Consider the following 27,442-nt stretch of genomic DNA (forward strand, 5'->3'; position numbering starts at 1 on the left):
GTACGTCAGGAAAGGAGTGCCTACTTCCCACCGCACGTCAGGAAGGAGCGCCTGCTTCCCACCGTACGTCAGGAAGGAGCGCCTGCTTCCCACCGTACGTCAGGAAGGAGCGCCTGCTTCCCACCGTACGTCAGGAAGGAGCGCCTGCTTCCCACCGTACGTCAGGAAGGAGCGCCTGCTTCCCACCGTACGTCAGGAAGGAGCGCCTACTTCTCACCGTACGTCAGGAAAGAGCGCCTACTTCTCACTGTACGTCAGTTAAGAGCGCCTACGTCCTACCGTACGTCAGGAAGGAGCGCCTGCTTCCCACCGTACATCAAGGATCGCCTACTTCCTACTGTACGCCTACATCCTACCGTACGTCAGGAAGGAGCGACTACTTCCTACCGTACGTCAGGAAGGAGCGACTACTTCCCACCGCACGTCAGGAAGTAGCGCCTACTTCCCACCGTACGTCAGGAAGTAGGTGCTTTGGCTGTGAGGTCGCGTTAGGTTCTGCGGCTGCGAAGTTTGGAGATTCATACGTGCTACTTATACCTATTTAATTAACAATTTTGAAGTTATAAAAAGTGTCGTCTTTCCCCTCGCCTCTCACTGAATCAAAACATTTTGGCCTTGCACTTGCGCAGCCTCGTTATTAATCCCATGTTAGTTAACAGTGTGGCTAACGCCCCCCTTCACCGTCGGAGCACAACACAGCCCTCTGGTCCCCGCGGAGACGCTGCAGCAGTAAGGGATTAATTAAAGTTGTAATGAGTGTAGAAGCAACACAAGCTGTAACTTCCGTCAACGTTCCGCTGGGGCCCGACGCAAACCCCTCCAGGCTGGTAGCGCTGCTTTTTATGCTCCTCTGGATAATTACAAGTTACATATTTATATTACTTGTTTGGACTTTCCCGGCTGCCGCTTGTTAATTACAACAATGAAAGAAAGTACTGATAATGAGGGTTTTTGAATGACTGCTCAATAGAAGCGCCCCATCTAGTATCAACAAATGAAATAAATAATACTTTTAGATTGTTGATTTTATATCGGGTTTGTTCTTATTCACTTTTGTTTGTTTTTCTGTCGTAATTTTTACAGATGAGAAAAGCAACGATGTGGATCTGTCTGTGAGTGAGGACTGGGATGTGAAAACTGTAACCAGTGCATTAAAGCTTTATCTAAGGTAAGTGTTTTCTAGTCAGTAAACAATACTAATAAACCGGGTTATGTTGAAGATAATATTGCACTGACTACACTGAACTAATCATTGACTATTCAGTAATTTTTCATCAAGATTCTAGAGAGTAAACACATGTCGTTTGCTCGGAAAACAGGTTTTTATCACAAAAAATGACTCCAGTATCGAATCAGAAGAGAGCGAATATTGTGTTTTTTTTTTTTTTTCAAATAATATCTACTACTAGAACTAGAATATATTTTATCCACCAGGAATCCTACATTTATTATGTTTACATTAACTGGTTAAATTGTATGTTTAATATTTCTGAGGCATAATAAATACATATAAATACATTAAATCAATAAATAATGTAAAAAGTTATTACCCGTATTTTGCGGACTATAAGTCGCACTTTTTTTCATAGTTTTGGCCGGGGTGTGACTTTTACTTATATTTATACTTATATACTTACACTCGTGCAACTTATATATGTTTTTTTCTTCTCTGTTATGCATTTTTTGGCTGGTGCAACTTATAGTCCGGAAAATACGGTACTGACTAATTGAGCGTTAATACATTTTACTTCCTGTTACTTCTCAAACATTATTCGTAACACTGACTCAAAGATTATTCGTAACACTGACCCAAAGTGTTATTATTTATATATATATTTTTTATATATACACCATGTAACTTTTCTGCCCCCTACTTGTTTCCATGGAAATGTTATTACTTTTCCTGTAATGTAATGACAATATAACTTGTCTATCAACTGTTCGATTACAGTTATTAAGTGGCAAAAAATAGGGCAGTGTCTCCTCTCCACAGATCTGACCTGGTTAGTGTGGCCTGCTTGTCTCCATGGAGATCTGGCAGACCTTCCATCAGTTCTGCCTACCATTATATCCACTTTATGTGAACACTAATTGGAATGCCCATGAAATGTTGCAGTGTCAATCACTAAAACCTTTTTTAAAGTGATTTTCTTATGTTGCCTTCTGGTCTTTTCCATAAGTCATATTTTGCTCCCTAATGACCAAGTTAGTCTAATGTTTGTATTAATATTAATTTAAGTCAGCTTAGTTTTCTGTGAATTATTGAGACATTTCGGGCATTTGAAAACCTTTGAGCTCGACTGGCAAAGCAACATTCCTCCGGCAAATTGACACGTGCTGACGTGTGCTAGCACATGGGATGATGCTCAGGTCATGATTCTAAAGGTTGTTTTATTATTATTTTTATTATTATTATTATATTTTTTTCACCAAGAAAGAACCAATTGAGATCGAGATATTTTTTAAGGGTGAGAAAATGAGGGCAAACGGTTTGAATTGGCCAAAATGTAGTGAAATAAACAAAAGTAAATTTGAAAGTGATGAAATTGGAAATCATAAGGCGTTAAGTGTTAATTTAGTGAAGTGTTGATTTAGTTAAGTGTTTTTATATTCAACTGAATCCCTCCTCACTGAGTTTCTCATTAGCATCAGAATGACCAGGGCCCCTCCCTCCCCATGGCTTCAAAACATTATTGTATATGACTGGTAGGTTGAACCTTAAACCTCTTCTGTTTAAAGAGGGCTTATCTTTTTTAACAAAAATGCTCTCCTTAACTCCTCTTTCAAACCTCATGTTCAATATGAACCTCATGTAGGGCAGCACGATATGAGAAAAATATATTTGACTATATTTTGTATTGTGATACAGCAATATTTTATTATACTTTTTAACACAATACGTCCATGTTTCAAAAGCAAGGCCAAAACAAGGCTATAACTAGGATGTAACAAGCAAATATATTCATCGTTCTGTGATATAGATTCTTGTGTATTTTTGCTGTTTTGTCTACACTTTCTGCACCGTGTCTTTCACACAGTCCTGGTCCTATCTTCAGTGGCTCTGTTTGCTCTGAGGCTAAGAGCTTTTGGCCCGTCTCCAGTACCTTCAGATGAACTTGGTTATCACAACGCATACGCCGTCTAATTCTCTCCGCCATCCCAGCCGCATTAATCATTCCAGTGTCCACCAACCCTATAAAACTGCGCTATTTCTGTCCCCTTCACTAACTTGAACTCTCCTTCTCCCTCTCTCCATTCCTCCCTCCCTCTCTTCATTCCTCCCTCTCTCCCTCTTTTCTTTCTTTCTTTTTGTTTGTTGTCTTCCTCAAGGAGTCTCCCCGAGCCGCTGATGACCTATGGACTGTACAAAGAGTTCATCAACCCGGCAAGTAAGTTCCAACACCGCGCACTCCACCTCCAGATACGTGTTCTAAAGGTAAACAAAATGTGCCTTGAATAGCTTATTTGATTCATGTTTAAATTGTCGTGGCTGTGTTTTTGGAGATGAATAAAGCGCTGCAGATTGTTGTGGCGTCACACTTACCTTCAGAGCTGTGTATCTGGGCCTCAAAACTCCTGCAATGGACACAATAAATAGATACTTTTGATAACAGGCTAAATTCATTCATTCATTTTCTACCGTTTGTTCCCGTTAGGGGTCGCGAGTGATTCAATTTGAAAAATTGAAAAGATTATACTTTCAAACTTAATCTGAAAATCACTTTGGACAGATTTGCCTTAACTTTATTGGATGTCTTCGTCCACACTCTATGTGGGTATCGACAGTAAAGGCATCTGGTTTAAATGGTTAAACCACTAGGGTTTAGGGTTCAAACTCATGTATTATACATGCACATGGGATAATAATTTTTAAATAAAATTCAACTATATATTCTCAATAAACTATATACATTTAGCAATATTAACAGTAGGGAGATCATTATAGCACATTTTTATGTTTAGTTTTTCAATTAAATTATGTTCTCATTTCTGAACGATAAAGTAAAGCTTTATCATCAAGTACATTATATGAACTGCTTGCAAATTTAAAAAAAAATGAAAAGAATAAGCTAAAACATTTACATTAGGTTTACTTTTTTTGGAGTACAGATTGAACTTGAATGACTAAAATTGTCACAATTATTATGTTTTTCTTATTAAAATAATCTTGTGACCTGAAAAATAATAATAATAACAACACATATTGAAATCACATAATGAGAAATAATAATGAGTATTCTTATGAGTTAAATGTTGATGGTACCCACTTTATAATAACTAAACTTTGATAAAAACATGAGCTTTATTACTTTCATAATGAACACAGTTTATTAAGAATGATTCAAGCTGCTTAATATTTTTCCCAAAACGCTAGACTAAAATGAGCCTCATTTACAGTTTATGAACGCTTAGTGAGATCAAGCTCTGCACAGAGGAATATCAGATTTGATTCAGAATATTTAGATTTTCTTTGGTAAGTCTAAAGAACAATACAGCTGGAGGAATGCTCTGATTGACACTCGTTTGAGCATTTGTTTGGTTTCAACATTTCCTCTTTTAAAGTTGATTTAACTAAAAATGAAATTTAGGGACTTGCTGTAAAATAGTCCAGGTGGAATCCATGTAAAAATCCCATTGCTAATTCATTTTATGTTTTGGAGTACAAACTTAACATGTCCAGCAGCTTGATATTTCCTTTTATCAGACGGTGGACAAAGTAAGAACAGTCCCGTCCCACCTCCTCGTAACAGGTTAAGTCATTCCTTTTAGTTAAGTAGTCACTAAACCAAATCACTCTTAACCAATTACTTCATGCTTTATTTGGGTGTAATTCAGGTTTAAGTTTCAAAAAGCACCAATTTAAAAGCTTTCTTTGAAACGTTCCGACAATGGAGACGATATTCATAATTACGGTACAATGGCTGAATAAACAACACATTTTCGATAGTTTTTGCTAACTTGACTTCATGTACTTTCTGTGCCAGCGAGTGGGCAGAAAACATACTATTTAGCGGCATAATGTATAGGGCATTTGACTTAACCTGAATAAAGACGAATCATGTTTGATCATTGCTAGTTTAGACCGTAAACGGACAATTTATACGTGATGAAAAATGGGGGGAAAAATCCTCCCTTCGGTCTCAGGTTATGCTTTTCTAACGTTGCATATATTTACAGGTTTACCGAGCTGTCAGACAGCAACGGCAAAATGCCACCGCTTATTTCCCGACTCGGCGACAGCTGCCATTTTCCCCTGTTACTTTCCACCCAACTTCTGCAATCAATTAAAGGCGATATGAGTTCACGCGCCGAAGTCATTATCACTGATACGTTTGTACTTCAGCGCGAGCCGTCACAAGAACACATTTAAGTGTTGCAGTGTATCGTTACCGCAAAAACGTCTCGGTAAACAATGGTACTGAAACTGTTTTATGTCACTGATGCCGTAACCCGAAAGCAGAATAATCCCACCAAACCCTTGAACCATAGAAGGTATTTATTCAACTCTCTACAGCTCAAATAATATCTCAAATTAAGGAACATGTGATAAATATTGTGCCCCAAAATATTTCCAATCCAACTTTATCATAGTACATTTTACCAACACAAAGTCTCAAAAAGTGCTGCACAGAGTACAAAATAAACACTAGCAAAATATGTAAAATAAATACAAAATAAATTAAATAATAATAATATATTTTATTATTATTATTAATAGTAAAAATAGTACAAAAAATAATGATGAACATATTTCATTCCAGCGATCATTTATTGAGCATTAAATCAATATAGTAATAAGTAAATAATAAAATCTACTATACTACAAATAGTAGATTGTACTTTTTAGCACAGTTCCCACAGTAGAATCTATGTTACATCCTGGTCAATAGTGCAGAGAAAGACATTATTTTTAAACCTGCATAAAGCATAACTGCAACGTGAACTGAAATATCTGACTTCTTTAAATTAAAATTTAAAAACCAGAAGGGCAAACAGATTGTAAATTGTTTCCACTTGAAGTTCGTTTGCCATTCATTTTCAACATAGGGTCTGAATGAAAAAGAAAAGAGTGAAAGCGGAGGCTTTCTAACTAATGTCCATAACGCAGTTGTTTTCAGTTCAAAAAGTCAAACTTTTTAAATCACTTTTTTTTGCAGAAAAGTTGTTGAAAAAATGAATGGAAAATATACTTTGGGAAACTAAGCTGCAGGCAGTCACCGTATTGTTTTTAAATAACATTTTCTGAACATTCTTTGCGATACTGAAATTCCATCTCGTCGATCGAAATGATAATTTTACCAGAAATTCAACACCGCTCCAGTCTTTATCCTTCACCTTATCCTTCAAGTAAACGCGCTACAGTCAGATTAAACAACTATGACACTGCGCCCTCCTTAAGTCGGGCCAAACACCTACATTATATAACACTGAACAGGAAGTATATCCCGTCTCAGAACAGAAACGACATTAACCCGCGGCTAAAAGGTGTCCGTTCGCCTTTCACTGCAACGCCCTTAAATTGCCCCTGTGTTTGTCGAGGAGCTTCTTATTCACCCACCTCCAGTCTTTTCTGCATCAAACGTGTTTAAAGCCAGCCAAACGCGCGACTCGCATTACAACGAGCGCTATTATGGGCCCGGGTTTGACATTTTTATCAGGCCCTCGCAATGCCCTCCTAACGAGAAGGGGAAATGGATTAGCGATGAATATTATTTCCAAAGGGTGACAGCCTCCTCGCTAGTCTAAATCCTCGGCGTTCCCATAGTAATGATTTTGGTGAGCGTCTGTTTGTGGCGTGTGGGCGGTCAGATGCCCATGTGCGAGCGAATGTTTAAGAGATGATCCGGCAGCGGGGGGGGGGGCAGAGTCTGTAATGTAAAGCTCGCAGCAGCGCACCGAGCGTCGCTGCCAAAGCTCTGGGAGGCTTCAGAGCGTGTATCAACATCGCACTTCTCTTCCTCCACTTGGCGTTTCCAGGGCTGTGGGGGAACGTGATGCGGCGACGGCGGCTGCTGTGTCGTCTCGTCTCCGATGGCTCCGCTGGTGTAGGATCGCAAACTTTTGCTCATTTTAAATGTGCTAATGAAATGGAGCGAAGGGGTTAGAGAAATGTGTACCGTTGCGTTTCATGGGTCGCCCACAAAAGGGATTTACGTACTTGCGATTAGGGTTTTCAAAGTAATTGACAGCTAGATACTTGTCACGATTGAAACTATAGAAAGGACCACTCCACTCGGGTTTAGAACGATGTACTTGGGCCTCAGATCTCCTGTCGTGGACACAATAAATGGATACTTTTGGAATGTGCTTTTGGTGGCAGGAAAAAAGGCCATCACAAAGAAATTGATGGAAAAATGACATTCGAACTACAAATTTGACAGACAAATTTGCACCGAACAGAACTTATTTTATTTCAATATTAACGTGTAGTTGTTTTTTTTTTTTGTTTTTTTTTGTTTTTTTTTTATAAATGTAATATTTTTTCTTTGAGTTCTGTTTGTTTTACCTTTTCAAAAAATGTTTAATCCCTTCAGACGGATATATAAAGAGTGGCCAAATGTATTCACGCTTCACTTCAAACGTTGCCCAGTTAAATTTTCTTACCTGGACGAGGGAAATATGATCCAAAAACGATATTGAAACTAAAGTATCGTTTCAGAATGTATTGATACTGGAAAAATGACATAAACTGGAACTTGGACTTTTCCTGAACAAAGTCGGAACTAGTATAAGAATATAATATAAGAATGTGGTTTAACGTACACAGTTTGTTTCTGTATTTCTTTCAAACACATTTTTGTCGTTTGTCCAGGAGCGATCCAGCTTAGGAAAGGTTTCAAAGGTCGACAATGGTTGTTTTTAAAATCAAGACATTTCCACTTCCATCTCAAAGTCGTTTTTAAATCTGAAGGCTCTGGTCTGAGAACGTCCTTCAGATTGAAAATGACCTTTTGGATGGGATTTGAAACCATTTGTCTACAATGGCCTAACACATTTACAATTTAAACCCCTTCTCGCACTACATGGAGTCTTACTGTATCTCCCCCGTTGTCATTCAGCCGTGTTGCATAGTTAGAGCTGGTTTGTAATGTAATGAGTAAAACCAAAAGTGAGATCTTAATTTCATCCGTTTAATGTACTGCAAATCGCACCCTGCTCAAAAACCTCCCGCTCATTTCATCAGGAGTGTAAAAAAAAAAACCAAAAAAACGCGCTTGAATATCAGCTCTTGCACCGCCGCCGCCGCTCCAGATCTCGGGCGGCGTTGGCGCGGTGCCACTCGCCGAGCGCCGGGTCTCTCCTTGTTGTCTAATGCCAGTGCTTTGTTGTGCGTTTTTGAACAGAGGGCGGGAGTCCAGAGTCTCGCATCCAAGCCATCCACTGCCTGGTGCACAAACTGCCCGAGAAAAATCGACTAGTCCTGGGGCTCCTCATGAAGCATCTGGCCAAGTGAGTGTTTGGGTCGAAAGTTTAGGCCCGTGCAACCGCCCGCCGCCTCCTCCGCCGCCGCCGCCTCCTCCTCCTGTCTGTCTCCTGATTCTCACTCCACATGCTTTCTCTCGCGCTCTCCTTCCTCTTCTCTCTCTCTCTCTCTCACTCCCTCCCACTCTCCGCACTCCCCCATCCCTGCTGTCAGTCCATATCTTCTCAGCCTTCTCAGCCACTGGTGAGCAGCTCGCGCTCAAAGCTTCTCGGATATTTTTTTTTTTTCCGCCGTTGTCAGGGTTCCCACGCGTCCCGGGAAAAACCTGGAGTCTAATTGGACAAATTTACAAACGGCATTTGAGTGAAGACGCTCAGTTCTGTTTTGATGATTGAATTAAGTTGCTGCGTCTTAAAAGTTTACTTTGCCGTTTTATTGCTTAATTTGTTGTCTGTTTTTTCTCTGTTTATGTGCTGTATTGTGTTATCTCGGGCAAAATGAAACCAACAACAAAATGTTTATAAAAGTCATTTGGACTCTTTAGTTGAAGTTTAACTCGCAGTATACAGTATGCTGGTTGTGCATATGATTCACAGTTGAAAATCAAACATGGACACTTCTTGCTCAACTAAACCTACTAGTTTGGGAAAGTCTTTTTAAATAAACTGTGCCAAAATTTTTACTTTTTTGTTTTTGTTTTACTTCACTACATTTGAGACCAGACATCTGTATTTACTACTGCATTTTGAACTGAAATGAAAAGTAACACTGACATTCTGCCTAAAGGTTTTGACTTGAGTTTTGAGCAAACAAAAGCACATAAAATCCACTCGGAAAAAGTAAGAACTGTATTCAAACTGACCAATACTTTATCAAAATCACCCCATTTAACGCTTTAATTCTCTTTCTCAAAATCTGTGTGGAATACTTTTACTTTCTTTAAACACATTTGACCTGAAGTCCAGTTTTATGTGCCACTTGCACTCAAAAATGAATGAGGAGTATTTCTTCTTGTTCTTGTTCATACTTTCACTCATCAACACCTCACAACACACTCCTGTGACATATGCTCGAACTCAATTCCCCGCAGAAGTAAGGGTCGAAAGTGATTATCTGTGATTGCGGTCGAACTTGAATAAGAGCTTCAAACAGAGCAGTGCCTCCAGTTAGCTTCACCAACCACCAACAGCTATTGTTGGTTATGAAGGTTTCGATCGCCATAAGATTAGTATGGCAGGTTTGCAGAGCCGATCCCTAACAAATGATGCAAACATGACGCAAACAGCTTGAACATTTGTGGATTCTGTTCCGATTTCACATTTGTTGACCTCTTTTATGGTTGATATCTTTGTAATTATTGGGCCTAAGCACGCAAAACAAAAAGTGACAAACATTCACGGTCTCCTTTAAATGTTTTATGTTCAACAAAGCGGGTGAGTGAGTGGGACTAACTGAAAAACGGGTTGTTTGCCTGCGCCTTGTGACTTGAATGTCAAACAAAAGGACTTGTTCAACCTCACAAATCTGCTCACCCGTTGTAGCTTCAACTAAGTCAGATCTTTATGTTCAGAACTTGAATAACAGAGCTTCAAACAGAGCTTCACCGAGTTAGTAATGAAGGTTTCGATCGCCATGAGATTAGTACGGCAGGTTTGCGGAGCCGGTCCCTAACAAATAATGCAAAGCTTGAAGAGAAGATAAGATGAGCCTTTATTGGTCCACACAATGGGGAGATTTTGGTGTTGCAACGCAAGTAGGTACACAAATGAGAATAGATCACTTATAGGAAGCTTTGAAAAAAACACTCTTAATAGAAAAACTCTTATAAACAAAACTCCTATTGACAAAACCTCATTCTTAATAAGGAATAGAAAAAAATAAAAAATATAAAATAAAAATAATAGTGGCAAAAGTAAACTCTTATTTACAGCAGTTATATGCACATGAATATGACAGTATTGCGTATGAATATGACAGTTTTGCACATGATTAAGTCTGTATTGCACATGATTAAGTCGGTATTGCACATGATTAAGTCGGTATTGCACATGATTAAGTCGGTATTGCACATGATTAAGTCGGTATTGCACATGATTAAGTCGGTATTGCACATGATTAAGTTGGTATTGCACATGATTAAGTTGGTATTGCACATGATTAAGTCGGTATTGCACATGATTAATTTGGTATTGCACATGATTAAGTCGGTATTGCACATGATTAAGTCAGTATTGATTGAACGTTTGTGCATCATAAGTTTGGAGATTTCCACATAAAGTGCAAAGAAACCACCGTTCGCACTCCTTGCACTTGCTCTGCTGAACCTGTTTAACATGCAGCTCCCGTCTCCAAGCGAGGTGCAATAAAACGGACCACTCAAATTAAGCCCTCCGCGGCGATTACCCGACTCGCCCTCGTCCGCCGCCGCCCGCTGCTACCCTGACTGCATCGCTCCGTTTGAAAGATTAGATGGATTGATTGAAGATTTAAGAAATGGTGTTTGCCCACATTACAAGGTTTTTCCCCTCCTTTTTTTTTTTTTTTACCTCCACAAGCTTTTTGTAAACTAAATATGAGCAAATTGAAGATAAGTAAATAATCCGTCTTCCCCCCCCGAGGCTCTCAAAAGTCTGCTGCCGGATCTTAATTCATAGAAGCCCGCTGCAGAATCGGGCGCTGGTAAAAAGGCAGCGCTATTGAAATTGAATTTGGATTATCCGGCGTGAAATTCTCCAGACTGGAAAGACTTGAACATTTTTTTTCCTGAAGTTGGCGTGCGCGCATGTCCTGCAGGGGAAGGAGCAGAGCCAGGATTTCACACTCCTATCTGAGGCGCTTTCTGATATGTTATAAATGTGAGTTGTCACCAGTGTTTTTCTTTTTTGTCTTCAAAGCCGTCCTTTGAAGCTATTTAAACTGTCTCTGTAGATGCCGCGCCGCATCGTCACGGCGGGAGTGTGAAATCTCCTCACCTGGCCACAACTTTGAAAGCATTGCCACCTTCTTTTCCCTGACCCCTTTTGAGAAGCGGCTCGCACTCCCGGAGCTGTCCTACTTCCGCCGTCGGTGTAACAGGAATGTCATGAAAGAGTGATGAGACCTTTGGACGTTTGCCGGTTACTTACAGCAACTTCAGAGTTATATTTATAGTTGGCAACGTTTAGTAGTTGTAGTCATTGGCTGAGTGGTTTTCAACACGGTTTTGTTTCAAGAATAGACGATGCGGAATGTAAGTACCGTATTTTCCGGACTATAAGTCACACCTGAGTATAAGTCGCACCTGAGTATAAGTCGCACCTGAGTATAAGTCGCCAAAAATGCATTATAGAGAAGAAAAAGTATGAAATGCGGTTGCAAGTGTGAAAATAACAAATAATATCACATATAAGTCGCTCCAGAGTATAAGTATATAAGTATCAATATAAGTGTAAGTTGCACCCGGGCCAAAACTATGAAAAAAGGTGCAACTTGTAGTAAAATACGGTAAATCATTATTGTGGTCTTGGTGCCGGGTCTCGGGAGCGAGTTTTGGGCCCGGTTGGCGCGTGGACGGTGGCGGGAATGCAACTGACGAGAAGTGAGGCTGCTGTGGCTTAGTGGTTTGTGTCCTTGGGTTATGTTTATTTGCCGTTTGCAGTTTAAAGCCGCGTTGGAAAAACAATGAGCTCGGCGTGCACAGTTCAGCGGCAAAAACAACTGCACGAAAGCGAACGATGGACAAAGTTACGAATCACTAAAATTCCCATTTACCATTTAGACATTTTATAAAGCTACTATACTTATACTTACACTTACACTTACACTTACACTTACACTTACACTTACACTTACACTTACACTTACACTTATACTTATACTTATACTTATACTTATACTTACACTACACTACACGGAGAAAGAACTCTCTGTATTTATTTACAAAAGAAACATTGGGTACCCCATCTTTAAACATGTAAACCTTAAATTGGTGACTTCCAGTTATACAAGGATAAGTTGACCTTTGACCAGAGGAAGTACCCTCTAGTCATTGTAATTGGGCTGAACCAGTTTGGAAAAATCAAATATTTTCCTTCAGGTTGTCACATACTAAACAATACAAAAACTAGTCCTGAAACTATATCGCGTGCTTCGCCGGTGTTGCGGTGGGTAAGGGCGTGGCACACATCTGGTTGTTACCAAGGCGGTGTTGTGAGTTTGATGATCATTTGCCGAAGGTCTCTCCCCTCTCTCTCTCTCCATGTTTTGCGGTGCTACTGACCTGTCGAATAAAGCCTTTGTGTCAGAAAAATGTAGAGGAAAAGCTAGATTTGAATTTGAACAGCACAGATACAAAGAAATCCACATTAACGTGACAAAATGTAACTTTTCCTGGACAGTTTTAGAATGTTCTTGAGCTTTATAAGACAGCATATTATAGAGAAAGTAGTATTTTGAAATTGGAAGTATCGAGCGTATTCCTTCATATCACATTTGAGTTTGAAATCCTAGTAAATTCGTGGGAGGTCAGCTCATAACATAAGTATACAGTAGTGTGAATTGTAGTGTGATGATAATGATTAAGTGAATTTAACTGTGAAACAGAGTGATCAGTTGAAGCCAAGTCCTTATCGATCATTATTGGCTGGAAGATTACTGCTGTTAGCCAAAGAAAATGAAATGTCATCAACTCGGCTTCAAGTCCTCATTTTTAGACAATCGTCGACCATAGAGAAAGATTAAGTCACAAGATTAAGTCACATTCTGCCTAAAGGTTTTGACTTGAGTTTTGAGCAAACAAAAGCACATAAAATCCACTCGGAAAAAGTAAGAACTGTATTCAAACTGACCAATACTTTATCAAAATCACCCCATTTAACGCTTTAATTCTCTTTCTCAAAATCTGTGTGGAATACTTTTACTTTCTTTAAGCACATTTGACCTGAAGTCCAGTTTTATGTGCCACTTGCACTCAAAAATCTGAGTGATCTGTTCTTCTGTATCTACCTCTGTATCTACCTGCGTTGCACCAATGAAATTTCCCCATGTGGGACAATAAAGGAATATCTTATCTTCTCTTAAAATGAATGAGTATTTCTTCTTGTTCTTGTTCATACTTTCACTCATCAACACCTCACAACACACTCCTGTAACATATGCTCTAACTCAATTCCCCGCAGAAGGAACGGTCGAAAGTGATTATCTGTGATTGCGGTCGAACTTGAATAAGAGCTTCAAACAGAGCAGTGCCTCCAGTTAGCTTCACCAACCACCAGCAGCATTGTTCATGTTTCTGGCCCTTATGCCGGTTGATTGACGTAATGAAATGTGCTTCAGTGCTTCCTCCGCGAGCCCAGTCGACGTTATTCCCTGATGAATGAACCATGAGTGAAGAACATCTGGACCTTCATGTTTAAAAGAGACTCTGAACGTTTGTGTTTACACGTCTTTTATCCAATGTTCTACCGTCGAATCAGTGACAAAACCTTGAAGTTGATTTGAAATTGTGTGTTTCTTGGTATTTCATGCCGTTTTTAACACTTTTTGAATTATGTGCATGGACCTATGTTTTTGGAGAAGACAAAAAAATGGTCCATAAACGTTTTGTCAATAAATCAAATTCACAATTCTCACAATGATCGTAAAATTTGACATCTTGGCATGCCTCGTGTAACGTTTGTGTGAAGAAATGTGACAAATTCAACATTTTCAGAATTAACACTATAAACTGCCAGACACAAAAGCACTCTGATGCATATTTTACTATTTTGGTGTATAGATTATTAACGCGATAATACTTATTTTTGCTGCCTACTATTCTCACAATAATTTTTTGTTTCTTTTAGTTATATTGACCTGAATAATCACAATTATTTAACTACATTTTAAGGTGCCTAACAAACTGTAAATTGTGTGTATATATTTAGTCATAGTTTTCAGTATAACTTTATCTTAAGCTTATTTAGTGAACCCAATTTTTTATTCCTGCCTTATTTTATTTTTTTTAATTTTTCTATTATATGTGACGTTTCACATATAAGAAAATTCCTAGTTTTTTAATCTTTATTTTTTTGGAAGCTGTAGTGTTAATTTATATGTTGAAGAAAATTATAAAATGTGCAGCGATTGAGATTTATTTTTATCATATTTTGTGATTTTCTGTAACATGTCGATTGTGTTGCTGCTACATTAAATAGTAGTATTACAAAATGTATTAACCGAATAATCTTGAAATACCTACATCACTTTGGCTCATATTTTTCCTAAATGTTTTACCTCCTGTACTTGACTGATTGCGTTTGAGAATACCTGATTTCCCCGTCTCCTCCTCCAGCGTCGCCGCCCACTGCAAGCAGAACCTGATGACCGTCGCCAACCTGGGCGTGGTGTTTGGCCCCACGCTGATGCGGCCGCAGGAGGACACCGTCGCCGCCATCATGGACCTGAAGTTCCAGAACATCGTGGTGGAAATCCTCATCGAGCATCAGGGAAAGGTACCGCACCGACCGAACGCGGCAAACGCACACGCTACGCACTCTCAGAGCGTCAGAAGGAATTGTAGGTTCCACTGGAGGTAATTGCAGCAATAAATGGAGGTCTGAACTGTAAAAGGAGCTCTTAAGAGAAATCGTAAGTGGTTCCGGGGTTTTGTGTAACGTATAAAGAGCTACGAAAAGTGCAATCCTATCGAGGCCGAGCGGTGCGTCTCCGAGCAGTCGTTGAAAGAGCGTCCTTTGACCTGAAATACGGAGTAATGAGTTATGTTAAAATGTTAAAGGAGCGCTACGGATGACTGTTTGAAACGCTCTTCTCTTCCTGAAGGTGGTGCTGTTGCGTCTTCCGTCATCGGCGTCAGACTACTTTAGCTCCTGGTTGATAACGGGCATGTCCCGCTCATTGATTGGTCAATTATAAAAGGGGCGCGGCGTGGCAAAGTGTCCCCCAAACCCAAAGGAATTAACAATTTATATCTAAAAGTGCGGCACATTTAATCGCAGAGGGCAGAATACAATGCTACTCTCTCTGCCGTGGTCCATCGGTGAAATAATTGTCAAATAATCGGCCGAGCGATTAAAGGCACAACTGGAATTGCCATGGTAACAGGCACGTGACACCTCGGCAATAAAAAGGCGTGTAATTGTATGGACGAAAGGGTGATGATCAGTTTATACTGTAACGTGGAAAATTCTAGCCACTGCAATGAGGTTTTCGCGAGACGAGCGGCGACAGACCTCACACCAGGAAAGTTACACAGTGTGACTTTAAAGATGACGTTTCATGCTTTTTCCAGGTCTTTAGTGTTTTGGTAAATTGCAACATTGATCGGCTGCGGCTTGAATTAGACATTATGCTTTCGCTCGGCTACTTAGTATTTCATTATAACAGGCGTGGCTCGTTCTTTAAAACGGTGTTCATCGTAAACAGTCACATTGATCTGAAGCGACTCGGTTATTGAAACAGGTTAATTTATTTCCGTTCAAAAGTGCAGAACTGAAAACCCAGAGAGCCACATTAACTAATAAATAATGGAGAAAGCTTTTTAACAGCATATTTATAACACGTATATTAACACGTGCATCGTTATAAACGTTTTTTTAAAGACGATGTAATACATTTATTTCCCAATGATTTAATTAAACCCATTTTTAGGAGACTGATAAACTTAATCTGTTTATTAAATGGATTTGTAAAAACTTGATTTCATTCATTTAGAAATAATTTTAGGAAAACGTAGAAATTGTGTACTTAACCTCTGACATTGGCTCTCCTGATCCTCCTGGCTATTGGCTAATGTAAAGCCAATAATAAAAGTGAGTAATGAGCTTCCTGATTGGTTTACAACTTACTCTAACCAATCACAGCGCTCCTTACTAGTTCACTTTCATTATTTAATTTCCTTTGTCCAGGAGGATCAGGAGCGCCACGCTAAAGCTTACCAGAGAAGCTCGAGTTTGCAAAAGGTTTTCCTAATATGATTTTTAAATGCAAGTAATGGTTTAACTAAATCTACCTTTATAAACTCTTTAACTAAAAGTATTTAATACAATGTATTACATGTTCTTTAAAAACATTTTAATAAGTCCTTTTGTTTTTATTAAATCATGTTTTAAAAAGTTCCTTTAATAAATCATGTTTTAAGTTATGTATTAAATCATATTATTTAGACTATTTAAAGTTTAGTCCATTTAACGTGGCTCTCAGGGTCCTCCACGACATGGCACCGTTACAAGCAGATTATAATCATTTATCTTTTTATTAAGTGACTACGTGACACTTAAAACGACATAGGTCACAAGAGTCTTCATCATTCAAATTATTTGCAGTATTTGCAGTACAGTACAGAGATGTGGGCGGGGATAAGGGGTTGGTGAAAACAGATTTTCTGAGCAGGACACTTCATGATTACTCAAACTAACATGAGTCATTTGAAATACAATTGAGAGTAATGTAATGATGAGGACACACTTAAAACAAATACGTTGATTTGACATACTATGTGCGTTTTAAGCCTTTAGAGCGCATAAAAGTGGTGAAATGATCTATTATTAGGAGCAACTGTGGTTCTTTATACTTCGCACTGCTGTTATGTCCTTGGGCAGCGAGATCGAGTGTATGAGTCAATGATTGGTGGAGGTCTGAGAGCTTGTTGCTGCAAACTGACAGCCATGTCTCTTTTCTGTCCGACTAAAGACATTATCAATTTATTATAGACTAGAACGACTGTCAGTTATAAGCAATGCAGTTTATTATTTTGGCTTTCAATGTTTTATTGAGCATCGACGTAAACATCTCTACTCCACATCATGAAACGCCAGCAAAACACGCAGAACGGCAACAACGTTTCATCGATTTTCAGACTACATTCTATTTGGAAATCGTCAAAACCTTCGACACCGGTCTGGACTTCAGATTTCAAAGCTCTGGCTCTTTCCGAGATGAACATTTGTCAGACACATGGGGCAAAATGTTTGAAATTCCATGAAAAGTAAAAGCCATATTATTTAGTGTGGACCTAAACGTTTTAACACTTAAGGACTAAATTATGTAGTGAAGTATGATTTAATACCCACTTGTAACACTTAAACTCTATAGAACTGATCTTAACATTCAATTCAATATTCAACAGGCAGAAAGTCACTTTTAATAGTGTCCAATAGGGGGAGCCGTTTGTGCTTGCATAGTCTCTAACGCCATCACTCTGTCTGGGTTGATTAAACGATAGAGTGTAAGTGCGTCTGCTTTAATATTCATAAAGTCCTTTGGCAGCTCCAGTGCATTTATTTGTTTCGTAACCTATAATCTCCAAATGTTATTAATCTGTGCCAATCCTCACATTGGGATCGCTCGGCGTGCCAGAGGAGGAAACGGGTTAGAGATGAGTTTCCTAATCTGTTTGGAGCAGCGCCACGCGGATAGAACCCGCGCCTTTTCATATTTTTAACCCTCGTTTGAATTTGATACCGGTGTGTGAAGCGTTTGCACCCAAAGGAACACATTTTGAAGTGATGGAGAAAACATTTGAACTGACAAAACTCCGTGTTAACTACTGATAAATGCTAAAAACAACTACCAAAATAAGACCGATCCATCGCAGACAGTCCTGTGCGATGAGTTCAAGGCAGGACGTGTGTATCTCATGACAACTGTTTGGTCGAAATCACAAAGATGAGATTGTTGTGAAAAGTTGGGAGGATGTAGAACTTACCGTTTATCCGCCAGGCCTAAAACACGTGTCTTTTATGTCTCGTTTTGGTGAATGAAATCAGATCAGTGATTCAAGATCCTGTTGACATTTTGTGTTTTGGAATGACACGTTGACAAAGCGTTGGATCAACCTAAAAACGTACACTTTTATGGTGAAAAACTAGAAAGTGCTTTGAACATAAAGACTTGATGTCATGTGTTATGGTCTAAGTGCTTTGATGAGACAGTGTATTTCTATTTGTAGCTAATATTGGTGATTTGTGCACGTTTCCAGGTTGAGCCCATGTTTCCCTGTCCTCAGCGTTCAGCTTTAACTGCATTTGTACAAACTGTGTTCACAGATAATGACCTCTGGATGTGTTCCTGAGCCCAAACAGTGATTTCCAGTGCACAATCTGCATGTTTTTGTACTTTCACATTTTACTCTTCTTGCCAAATGCTCACTCCAACTATTTTTATTACATATTATCTTTTAATTGCACTATATTTGTATATATTTTTTTAAAGTATGTGTTTTATACTTTTTATATAATCAATTTCTGAGAAATGTTGCCATGAAATTTAAATTTGGCTACTTTTAAGCAAAGAGTTCAATATTATATTTTCATGATGTTTGCTTTTTTTTGTCAATAAAATTTAGTCTTAAGATTTACACATTTTGCATGTTGTTTTCATTTTACATCTCACACTTTTTTTTATCTTTTCTGACACCATCAAGTAAAGCAAAGTTGATCGTTTCAGTTTTCCGTGCACAACCTTTTTTTCTGTCTTATTTATGTTTGACTTTTATTTGTCTTTGAAAGCTCAGGGCTAATTAGCAGTGCGGTAACTAATGACCACTATTTTTGAAACTGAAATTATGAGAAACGTTTTATAAACCACTTTGCTGGTTAGTCATGCCTTTTTAAACTTTGACCATCTAAAATTGTACAAAAACCACAAAAAGTCTATGGGCCCTTGTCATGAAGCCGAGCTCCACTTCCTGCTCCATTCATTCCTTTTGGGAAATTAGCCAAGTCTCATTCAAATAAATCATTCATTACTTTACACAAAGCAGAGTGTGAGTTACAGATGGATAATCACAGGCAGCGTGTTAAGACCTTTATGTATCGTGTAAACGCTTAAATCTGGAGATGTCACTATGGTTAGAAAAGTAAGTGTTTTTGTCTCAAAGCTAATGCCAACATACAATAAATGTAATCAATACTGCTACAATAACGCCACAAACTGCGCCAACATGTAGAAAAACACTGGACTGTGTATTCCATGTACTTTCATCATGTTTTGTCTGTTTTTATATTTAAGTGGACGTATGTTAGCATTTAGCATTGAGACAAAAACACAACACGTAGCTTTCCTCCGGTGACATACATGGTACGCTGCCAGTGATTATCCATCTGTAACTCGATCTCTGCTGTCAGACCTTTTTAAAAGACCTTTTAAAAAATATATTGATTTATTTAGGTGAGTGCAGAGAATGAATGGAATGAGAAGCAAAGACCCTCACTTTGACAGCAGCAAGAACGGGCCCATCGCGAAGAGAGCCAATTGGAAAAGCGAATGGGAAATTGACCTCCGTAACCACAGCGACCTTTGAAGGGGACGGACGTCCTGATGGACCGGCACTTTCTGGTCAAAAGAAAAAACGTGTTCTCTGCTCGCTGAAAGACGTGCAGAACGACTCAACACGCAACTCCATTATGCCTTAGACGGAAGAAACGGGGTCAGCCGGTACCCATGTTCCCCGGTACCCATGTTCCCCAGTACTCATGTTCCCCGGTACCCATGTTCCCCGGTACCTGGGTTAGGGTTATATGGTGCTATGGTTTTACAGCATAAAATATTATTTTATGCTGTAAAACCATACATTTATGGACAATTAATGGGGCTGTGGAACTTAATCCAGTAGCCTATGCTAGTATTAGCGTAGAACATGGGTATTGAGGAACATAGGTGTTGAGGAACATAGGTATTGGGGAACATGAGAACCGGGGAATATAGGTACTGGGGAACATGGGTGTCTGGGAACATGGGTGTCTGGGAACATGGGTACCGGGGAACATGGGTACCGGGGAACATGGGTACAGGATAATGCCCGAAGAAACCTAGTCTTGACATAATCATTATTGATTGGCCATCTAAACTAAACGACAATTCTGTCTTAATAACCATCGCCGTTCGCCGTCGTCACGGGTGATTGTGGCGCCCCGACGCTCCTATTTCCCCCCCTTTTTATACATTCAACACATGGTAAACCTCTTCGGCGCGAGGAAAGCTGCAGTGTTGGAATGCGGCGGTGCACATTTCCGAGCGAGTACAGCCCTGACAGCGGCGGCGGCATCGGTTGTAGCATCTCGCCGCCTCTACCTAAAAGTCGAGCAGACTGACAGACGGGCATTAACTTGGCTCCCATCCCCCGGCCCCGGCGCAGACTGCTGATACCCCCGATAGCTCCAGTAGACTCTGCTTTACATTCAACCTCCATCAGCAGAGATCCAGGAGAGGGAGAGAGAGCGCCGAGACCAAACCCTATCAGATATTTTTTCCATCTCCCAAACTTTCTAGCTTTCTCCCTCACTCCCTCTCCCCCTCTCGCCTCCCCCTCTCGCCTCCCTTGATCCATTTCTAAGGCTGCCTCTGCTGAGACTTCCTCCCCTCCACCGCGAGCCCCCCCTGGTTCTCTTTTAACCCGGCTCCTGAGGATCTATGTAAACACGGCTGGTTGTAAACAGGCGGTCCAAAACTCTTAAGCGTGTTGGTGCTTTTGGGGGTCCGAGCCGCAGAGCAGAGGGGGAGAGGGGGGATCACAAGCGCCAACTTAAGGCCGGTTTTCGCCAAAGTTTTATGCGAGTGGTTTAAGCTGGTGCAGTGCGATTCTTCTAGGTGCAAAAGTAGTGGCTGAGGTGTATGGTACAGATGCTAATTCAGTGATTTTGTGTTCTCGTTCTTGGAGGATAAGGTTTCTTAAAAAGGAGATAAAAAAAGATTATTCGATTAATCAACAGTTGTTCAGGTCACAGTATATTAATGCAAGTTAAAAAATATATATATTCTTACAGTATGTACAGTTAAAGTTGACAATTACAATGATCCAAAATACAATTAGGATTATTTTTAATCTGTTAATCAAGCTGTCGATTAATCTACTCAAGTTACTCATAGAAGGTAAGTGGGTTAATCAAGACAAAATGAAAGTGGTTGTTTCATTATAATTTAGGCATACAACTCTACTGTATCATGCTTTTTTTAATCAACTCTTAATAACGTTCAGTTAAAATAGACTTTTCTTTCTAAAATTTTGCTCTAGATTCAAGAACACAGTTGTGTCTGTTGAACTGGTTCTCAGCACATGGTGTAGAATTGTACACATGATTTAGAAATATTAACACATAATAACGGTCAGGCTTTGTCGTGGGAAAAGCTTGTGTCTCTTTCTGACAAATGAAAAAGTATTTGAATACTATTATTTGAATACAGTTATTGACACTTACATATGGAAGCAAATTTACATATAAAGGAAAATAATCCATATAATTGTTGTTTTTCACACAACACAACATAATACTACATAATTTTTCATTTCTAAACCGGGGTGTCCAATCCTTTTTCAGCAAGGGCTGCATTTTGAAACCTATAAGGAGCAGAAGGCCTCAAACAACCCAACAATGTCAAATTTGTTGAATGACAAAGAGAAATCATTTGAAATTTTGCATTAGACATTGTTTTGATGCCTCCACACCTTTAATAAGACTTGAAACATTATTAGGTTGGTATAACTTGAATTTTTCAAATTTTACCGGGAAAAAGTACTACTTTTTGTTGTTTGGACCAACTTAGCAGGAAGCCGGAGGACCAACAAAAATTGGTTTGAGGGCAGCATTTGGCCCGCGGGGCGTAGTTTGGACATACTTGTTCTAAACCGTGCCAAACTGAACGCTCCTACTTGACAAAACTCTCTAAGCAGGACACGGCGCCTCTGAATGTAAACGCTTCTCTGTTTGCTTAGCCTCGACTCAATCCCCTTTTGTAAATTAAGTTTTAAGGCCCAATCAATGCTTTATCCCACAGCGTCACGAGCCACGGCTGCAAATGCTCTTTTCTGTCCGCTCGTCTCCTCGCACAGAAGGGTCGTCCGAGGACACGCCACAGGAGCCCGGCCCCTGTAGCCAACGCCGTGGCATTGCACTTGGCTCTGTACATTCACCGGGTTCTGTTGTGTGTCTGTGTGTGTGTATTCAGATTTTCGCAGATGCGCCCGAGTCGTGCCCGCCCTCACCCGCCCCGCTCGCGCTCGCCGCTCCCACGAGGCAGTCCAAGAAGCTGAGTCGACAGAGCAGGCCACTGGCAGTGTACAACCCACAGGTGCTGGACATGCAGAACGGTAAGGGTCAGACTTGTGCTCCTGGTGTTATTGTAGACTTATTTTTTGTGTGTGGCGACTGTAACTTCCAATATAATAATACTCGAGTAGAAGTGCAGAGGAGATGTTTCGATCAAGTTTGAAAAGAAGAGATGGTGAAGGTTAAAGTGACCCCTTCATTGAGCGAAAATGCAGTTAAGATGCATATATTTCAAATTTTGCTCAAAAATGATAAACATGTTATCACAGAATAGCACATTTTTTAGGTTTATGATTTCACTTCCTGTTTATGCTTGATGACATCGCACTAGGAAATTACCCAGCAAACACTGGGAAAAAACTCATCTCATGTCGCTATTTTTTTTATCTGACAAATAGAAATATATGAGAGAGGCTTTATTTTGTTGAATTGATGTTTTGAGAGTCAAAAGAGTAGTTTCTTTGTGTAAATTCTGCATAAACATTGACTAGAATGAGTGTCCCTTAGTGTGATGTCACTTCCTGTCATTTTCTACAGCACACATTTTGAAAAAATAAAAGCGCCAGTATCGACCAATATTCACGTAATTAAGTGAGTCTCGTGTTCCAAGTCAAGTCCTCAACTCTGAGGTTCAAGTCATGATACCAAAATACAACAGTTGTTTTTGCAGTTTGTATGATTTTGGTGAATTGTTCTTCTTCAAGTAGTCTGGAGGCGAATGTTTGTTCCTGTAAAATTAAACACTGAAACAACATCTTAATCGACTGTAAAGAGAATTCTGCTTTCAAAACCCAAGCCTTAAGTCAAAGCAGGGTTTAAACTTTTACACAAGGACACAGACCGGAGCTCCGGTGCACACGCTCTAATAAAATATAAACATATAGTAATAGCTAATGCCTTTTAAACATGGTGCTAAATACGTTGAAAATCAAAACAAAAGCAAAACAATACAGTTTGTTTGCTTTTTATAATTTTTTTTCCCTGGGGATGTTTGATGTAAAAATAAAGTTGAAAATCGATTTTTGTCCAGCAATATTTCTATCTTCTCAATATATACAAAACTGTAGCAAAATTGAAAATATCAGCTTAATATCACTTCACAGCCCGAGCTTTTTGGGTTTTTAAAATATTTTTTTAAAACTTTTTTCCTGGGGATATTTTATGTTTAAAAAGAAAGAAAGAAAAAAAAAAAGTTGAGAATTGATTTTTGTTCAATGCCAATATTTCTTTCTTCTCAATATGTACGAGGCTGTAGTAAAAGAAAACAAATTATTAAAATATCAGCTTACTGTAATATCGCTCAACAGCCCTTGCTGCATCATATCTGTGCATCCTTAGTTAAAAGTACTGGGTAATGAAAGTACTACAAAAATACAATTGCCTCAAAATTTGCCTCACCTGATTAACATATACATTCAACAATTTACTTAAATTAAAATAACTCTAAAATATCTCTCAAATTCCACAAACAAATGTAAAATCCTCGTCCTACATTACATCGTCCAATTAAAATATTTTGTAATATTAAGAATTGCTGTTTTGATACTATGTTTAAGCAAAACCTGTGAGTAATAATTGATTAAAATACCAGTTCACCAAGTTTATGTCGACTTTAAAATCAATATATTTCTCTTGACGTGCTGAAATATATGTGAAACATTTTTTCTCATTTTTTTTTTTTTCTTTTTTTTTTTTTACTACAGCAGTTTCTTCACCCGTCTATCATTTCCCAACTGTGTTTCCCTTTCCTCAACATTCCCCCTGAGTTTCCCGGGTCGTCTGTGCGTATATATCTGCGGGAGAGCGTTATTCTGAACAATCCAGACCTCAACTTAAGTGCTGCCTGTTTCAACGGCGGTTTGATTTATGCGCTCCCTCGTTGACGCGCCTCGCCTTATGTATTGATAAATTATTCAGATGTGTTTTATCAGGCAATGAGCTCTCAACACTCTGAACTAGGCCAAGTCTTCCACTACACCGTTAGGAAATGTAGAACTGAAAATAGGCGTGACTGTGAAACGTGATTCTTACAGTCCTGTATAATCGCAAGTTAAAGAGCCTGTACCTGACTTGATTTAATTCAGGAAAATGCCCCTTGGTATAGTATAATGTAAAAGCATCTACGGTATTTGTGAGAAAACCAAATAGACTGAATTATATTGCCCATGTATTTAAAAAGCATTTTGTTGGTATATAGCTTAAAGGAATCAAATGGGACAGACAAAAGCGACAGAAGGTACAGCGTGGGCAGGTGAACGGCTCAGGCACAGGTTCCTTAAATTCACCCTCAATTCTTTCGCGTTTGTAAAGGTTTAAACAAGTCAATAAAAATACTGAAATGCATTTGGTAAGTTACTGCTGCAGTGCGCGGATCGGCTCTTCTGCAATGCTAATGTAAAAAGAGTGGCGTAAACATGTTAGCGGTTTATGGTGGATGTACACATTCTACACTCACTTAAGTATTTTAGCCCAGCTGACAAAAAACAACTATAGTTTGTAATTGTGGCGGCAAAATGGTCCCGAGTTGGATTCTCTGGCCTTTCGTTGGAGATGGGATTTCCTCTCTGTTGGGAGGTTACCTTGTAGAGTGTCCCAGTTTGTAACATCACACGCCCAGTGGGTTAATCCTCCATCGACGTCCTCTAAATCATGAAGTGGATGATTCAATTCAGTGACCACACCTGCTGGCCAATGCCTGATCTCCTCAGCTCTCTGAAGCTGGACCGGGCCTGGACTTGGATGGGAGACCTGGAGCACCAGGTGCCACAGGGGGGCGCTAGAGGGAATGCCTTGAGACTTCAAGTGGCTTTTAAAGGACACATATTTTACAGCATTTGTGTTGTTCTCTGCATTTTGCATTTGAAATAATGTATCTACTGAAAGGACCAGAAGTAGTGTGAACTAGAACTAGTGTTTTCTGAGGCTCAGAGGGGAGAGGACTTCCCAAACAGGATTCATCAAAGAGTGAATGAAGTTAAGCATAAAACATGTATGTGTTTGATGAGGAAACAATGTTTTTAAAGTCAATTTTGCATAATAGGTGTCATTTAAGCTTGGTCAAATACAAACGTCTCACAAACAAGGGAAAGTACAACACCAAATATCCTAAAAACACAAATATTTCCCCATTCCGACCAGTCTAAACTGCATGTTGACGTCCTTGTCACCACAGTGTCCCCAGTGGCCGACGGCGTGGTGAGTCTGGCCTCAGATGAGACGTCGATGGGCAGTAACGAGTCCATGTCGTCGCACTCGTCCTCCGCCTCCGAGACCCCGCCGGACAAGAGCGACCACACCCCGCTCTGCTCCACTCTCAGCACCGGAAGCAACTCCAAGTAAGTCGCAGTCGAGAACAAGAACATAACGCTTATCGATACGTCAAATATTTAAGATGACGCATGTGGTGGTGTGTTCTGCTATTTTGATCATTTGAGATCATAAAGCTACTGGACAGTTTTAGTGACAGAAAACTAACAAATTGAGCTTACTTTAATTTAAAATTAAAGTGCCTATGACAGGTTTTTATGATTTTCTAATTTGGACTTTATTTGGTGTATTTATACCTGTTGTACTTATATATATATATAGTTTTACACCAATTGAGCAGAGAAAATGTTGAAAAATCAAGAAAATTACTGGAATGACTGGAATCCATAGTGTGATGTCACTTCCTGTCAAAGTTTTTGCATAATTTACACACAAAAAACAACTTTTTAGATAAGATAAAGTCACTTTCATATATTTTCATTTATGAATTGAAAAAAGTTGACATTAGATGAGTTTTGCCCAGTGTTTTCTGGGTAATTTCCTAGTGTGATGTAATCGATTACAAACAGGAAGTGAAATTATAAACCTAAAAAAAAATTCTATTCTGTGATAACATTTGATACTTTTTAACTGCATTTTAGTTCGAGTCGTCCGAACTGTCGTAGGCACTTTAAGCTCAAATGTGATAAATAAATGACACATTATGAAATACTTTTGGACACGTTTGGAAATTAATTTCTTGTGTATTTTAGATTAAAAATGATGAACATTCATGAAAAAGGACATGCTGTTCTTTTACATCTTTTACACCTTTATTCAGGAAGTTGTAATGTAATGAAGTCTGGCCCTTTTCCCAGCCGGGCGGTTTCACATCTCGACAGCAAATAAGTTATAGACAGAGTGCGAAGCCATTTTCAAGTCAGAAAGGTACGCTGACTTGTGGGCGCTTTTTCTCTCCTTCTCCATTGAAATTAATTGGAACTCCTGCTTGACCGTGATTGCAAGTGTGGGTCAGCAGCGGTCCGAAGTAACAGTGGGCGGGGCAGAACCAGGTGAATAATGATCATCCAAAAATGGTAAAAGTAATTGTAACATGATTTCAGATGTATTTATTTGTAAATGACACTTAGATATAATAAATGTCAATTAAATGTCAATTACAGTATTACACAGGTTTTCTCCAATCCAAGCAATGTGTAGTTGGATTTTATAGAACATTGCACTATTATTGGTCTCCACAGTTTCAAAATCCATTCAATATAAATAAATAATTGCAATTTATATTCAAGCTCCTGCAAGATTTCTCTCAACAATTCTGCCATGATTAGTTATTGTTACCGTATTTTCTGGATTATAAATCGCACCAGTCAAAAAATGAATAATAAAGAAGAAAAAACATATATTAGTCGCACTGGAGTATAATGTATATAATGTATTTGATAAAATCCAAGACCAAGAACAGACATTTCATCTTGAAATGCAATTTAAAATAATAACAGATGAGAGAACATGTTGAATAGGTGTACGTATGCTAACGCTAACACCTTCAGCTACATGACGCACAGACAGAACTGTGGTAAGTGTCTGGTATGTTAACGTAACATATGAACAGTTATTCAGATAACTATAGCATAAAGAACATGCTAACAAATTTACCAAAGCATCAGTTTTACCCCAAATCACTAAATCCACTGAATTCTTCTTCCTCTGTGTCACTTCTAAACAACTC

General features: G+C 39.1%; 1 protein-coding gene across 1 annotated transcript in view; it reads left to right on the forward strand.

Annotated features, from left to right (window-relative positions):
- The window catches only part of arhgap10 (Rho GTPase activating protein 10), a 108,991-nt gene that overhangs the window by 49,317 nt on the left and 32,232 nt on the right, over positions 1–27,442 (forward strand). The window contains exons 15-20 of the mRNA XM_072462758.1: positions 1,084–1,168; positions 3,331–3,389; positions 8,346–8,451; positions 14,736–14,895; positions 22,346–22,487; positions 25,619–25,781. Coding sequence (XP_072318859.1) covers positions 1,084–1,168; positions 3,331–3,389; positions 8,346–8,451; positions 14,736–14,895; positions 22,346–22,487; positions 25,619–25,781 — 715 coding nt within the window. The remainder of the gene's footprint in view (positions 1–1,083; positions 1,169–3,330; positions 3,390–8,345; positions 8,452–14,735; positions 14,896–22,345; positions 22,488–25,618; positions 25,782–27,442) is intronic.

This window comes from Eucyclogobius newberryi, unplaced genomic scaffold, assembly GCF_026437365.1.
Source record: "Eucyclogobius newberryi isolate DKJ021-1_F unplaced genomic scaffold, fEucNew1.0.hap1 SCAF_4, whole genome shotgun sequence".
Taxonomy (NCBI): domain Eukaryota; kingdom Metazoa; phylum Chordata; class Actinopteri; order Gobiiformes; family Gobiidae; genus Eucyclogobius; species Eucyclogobius newberryi.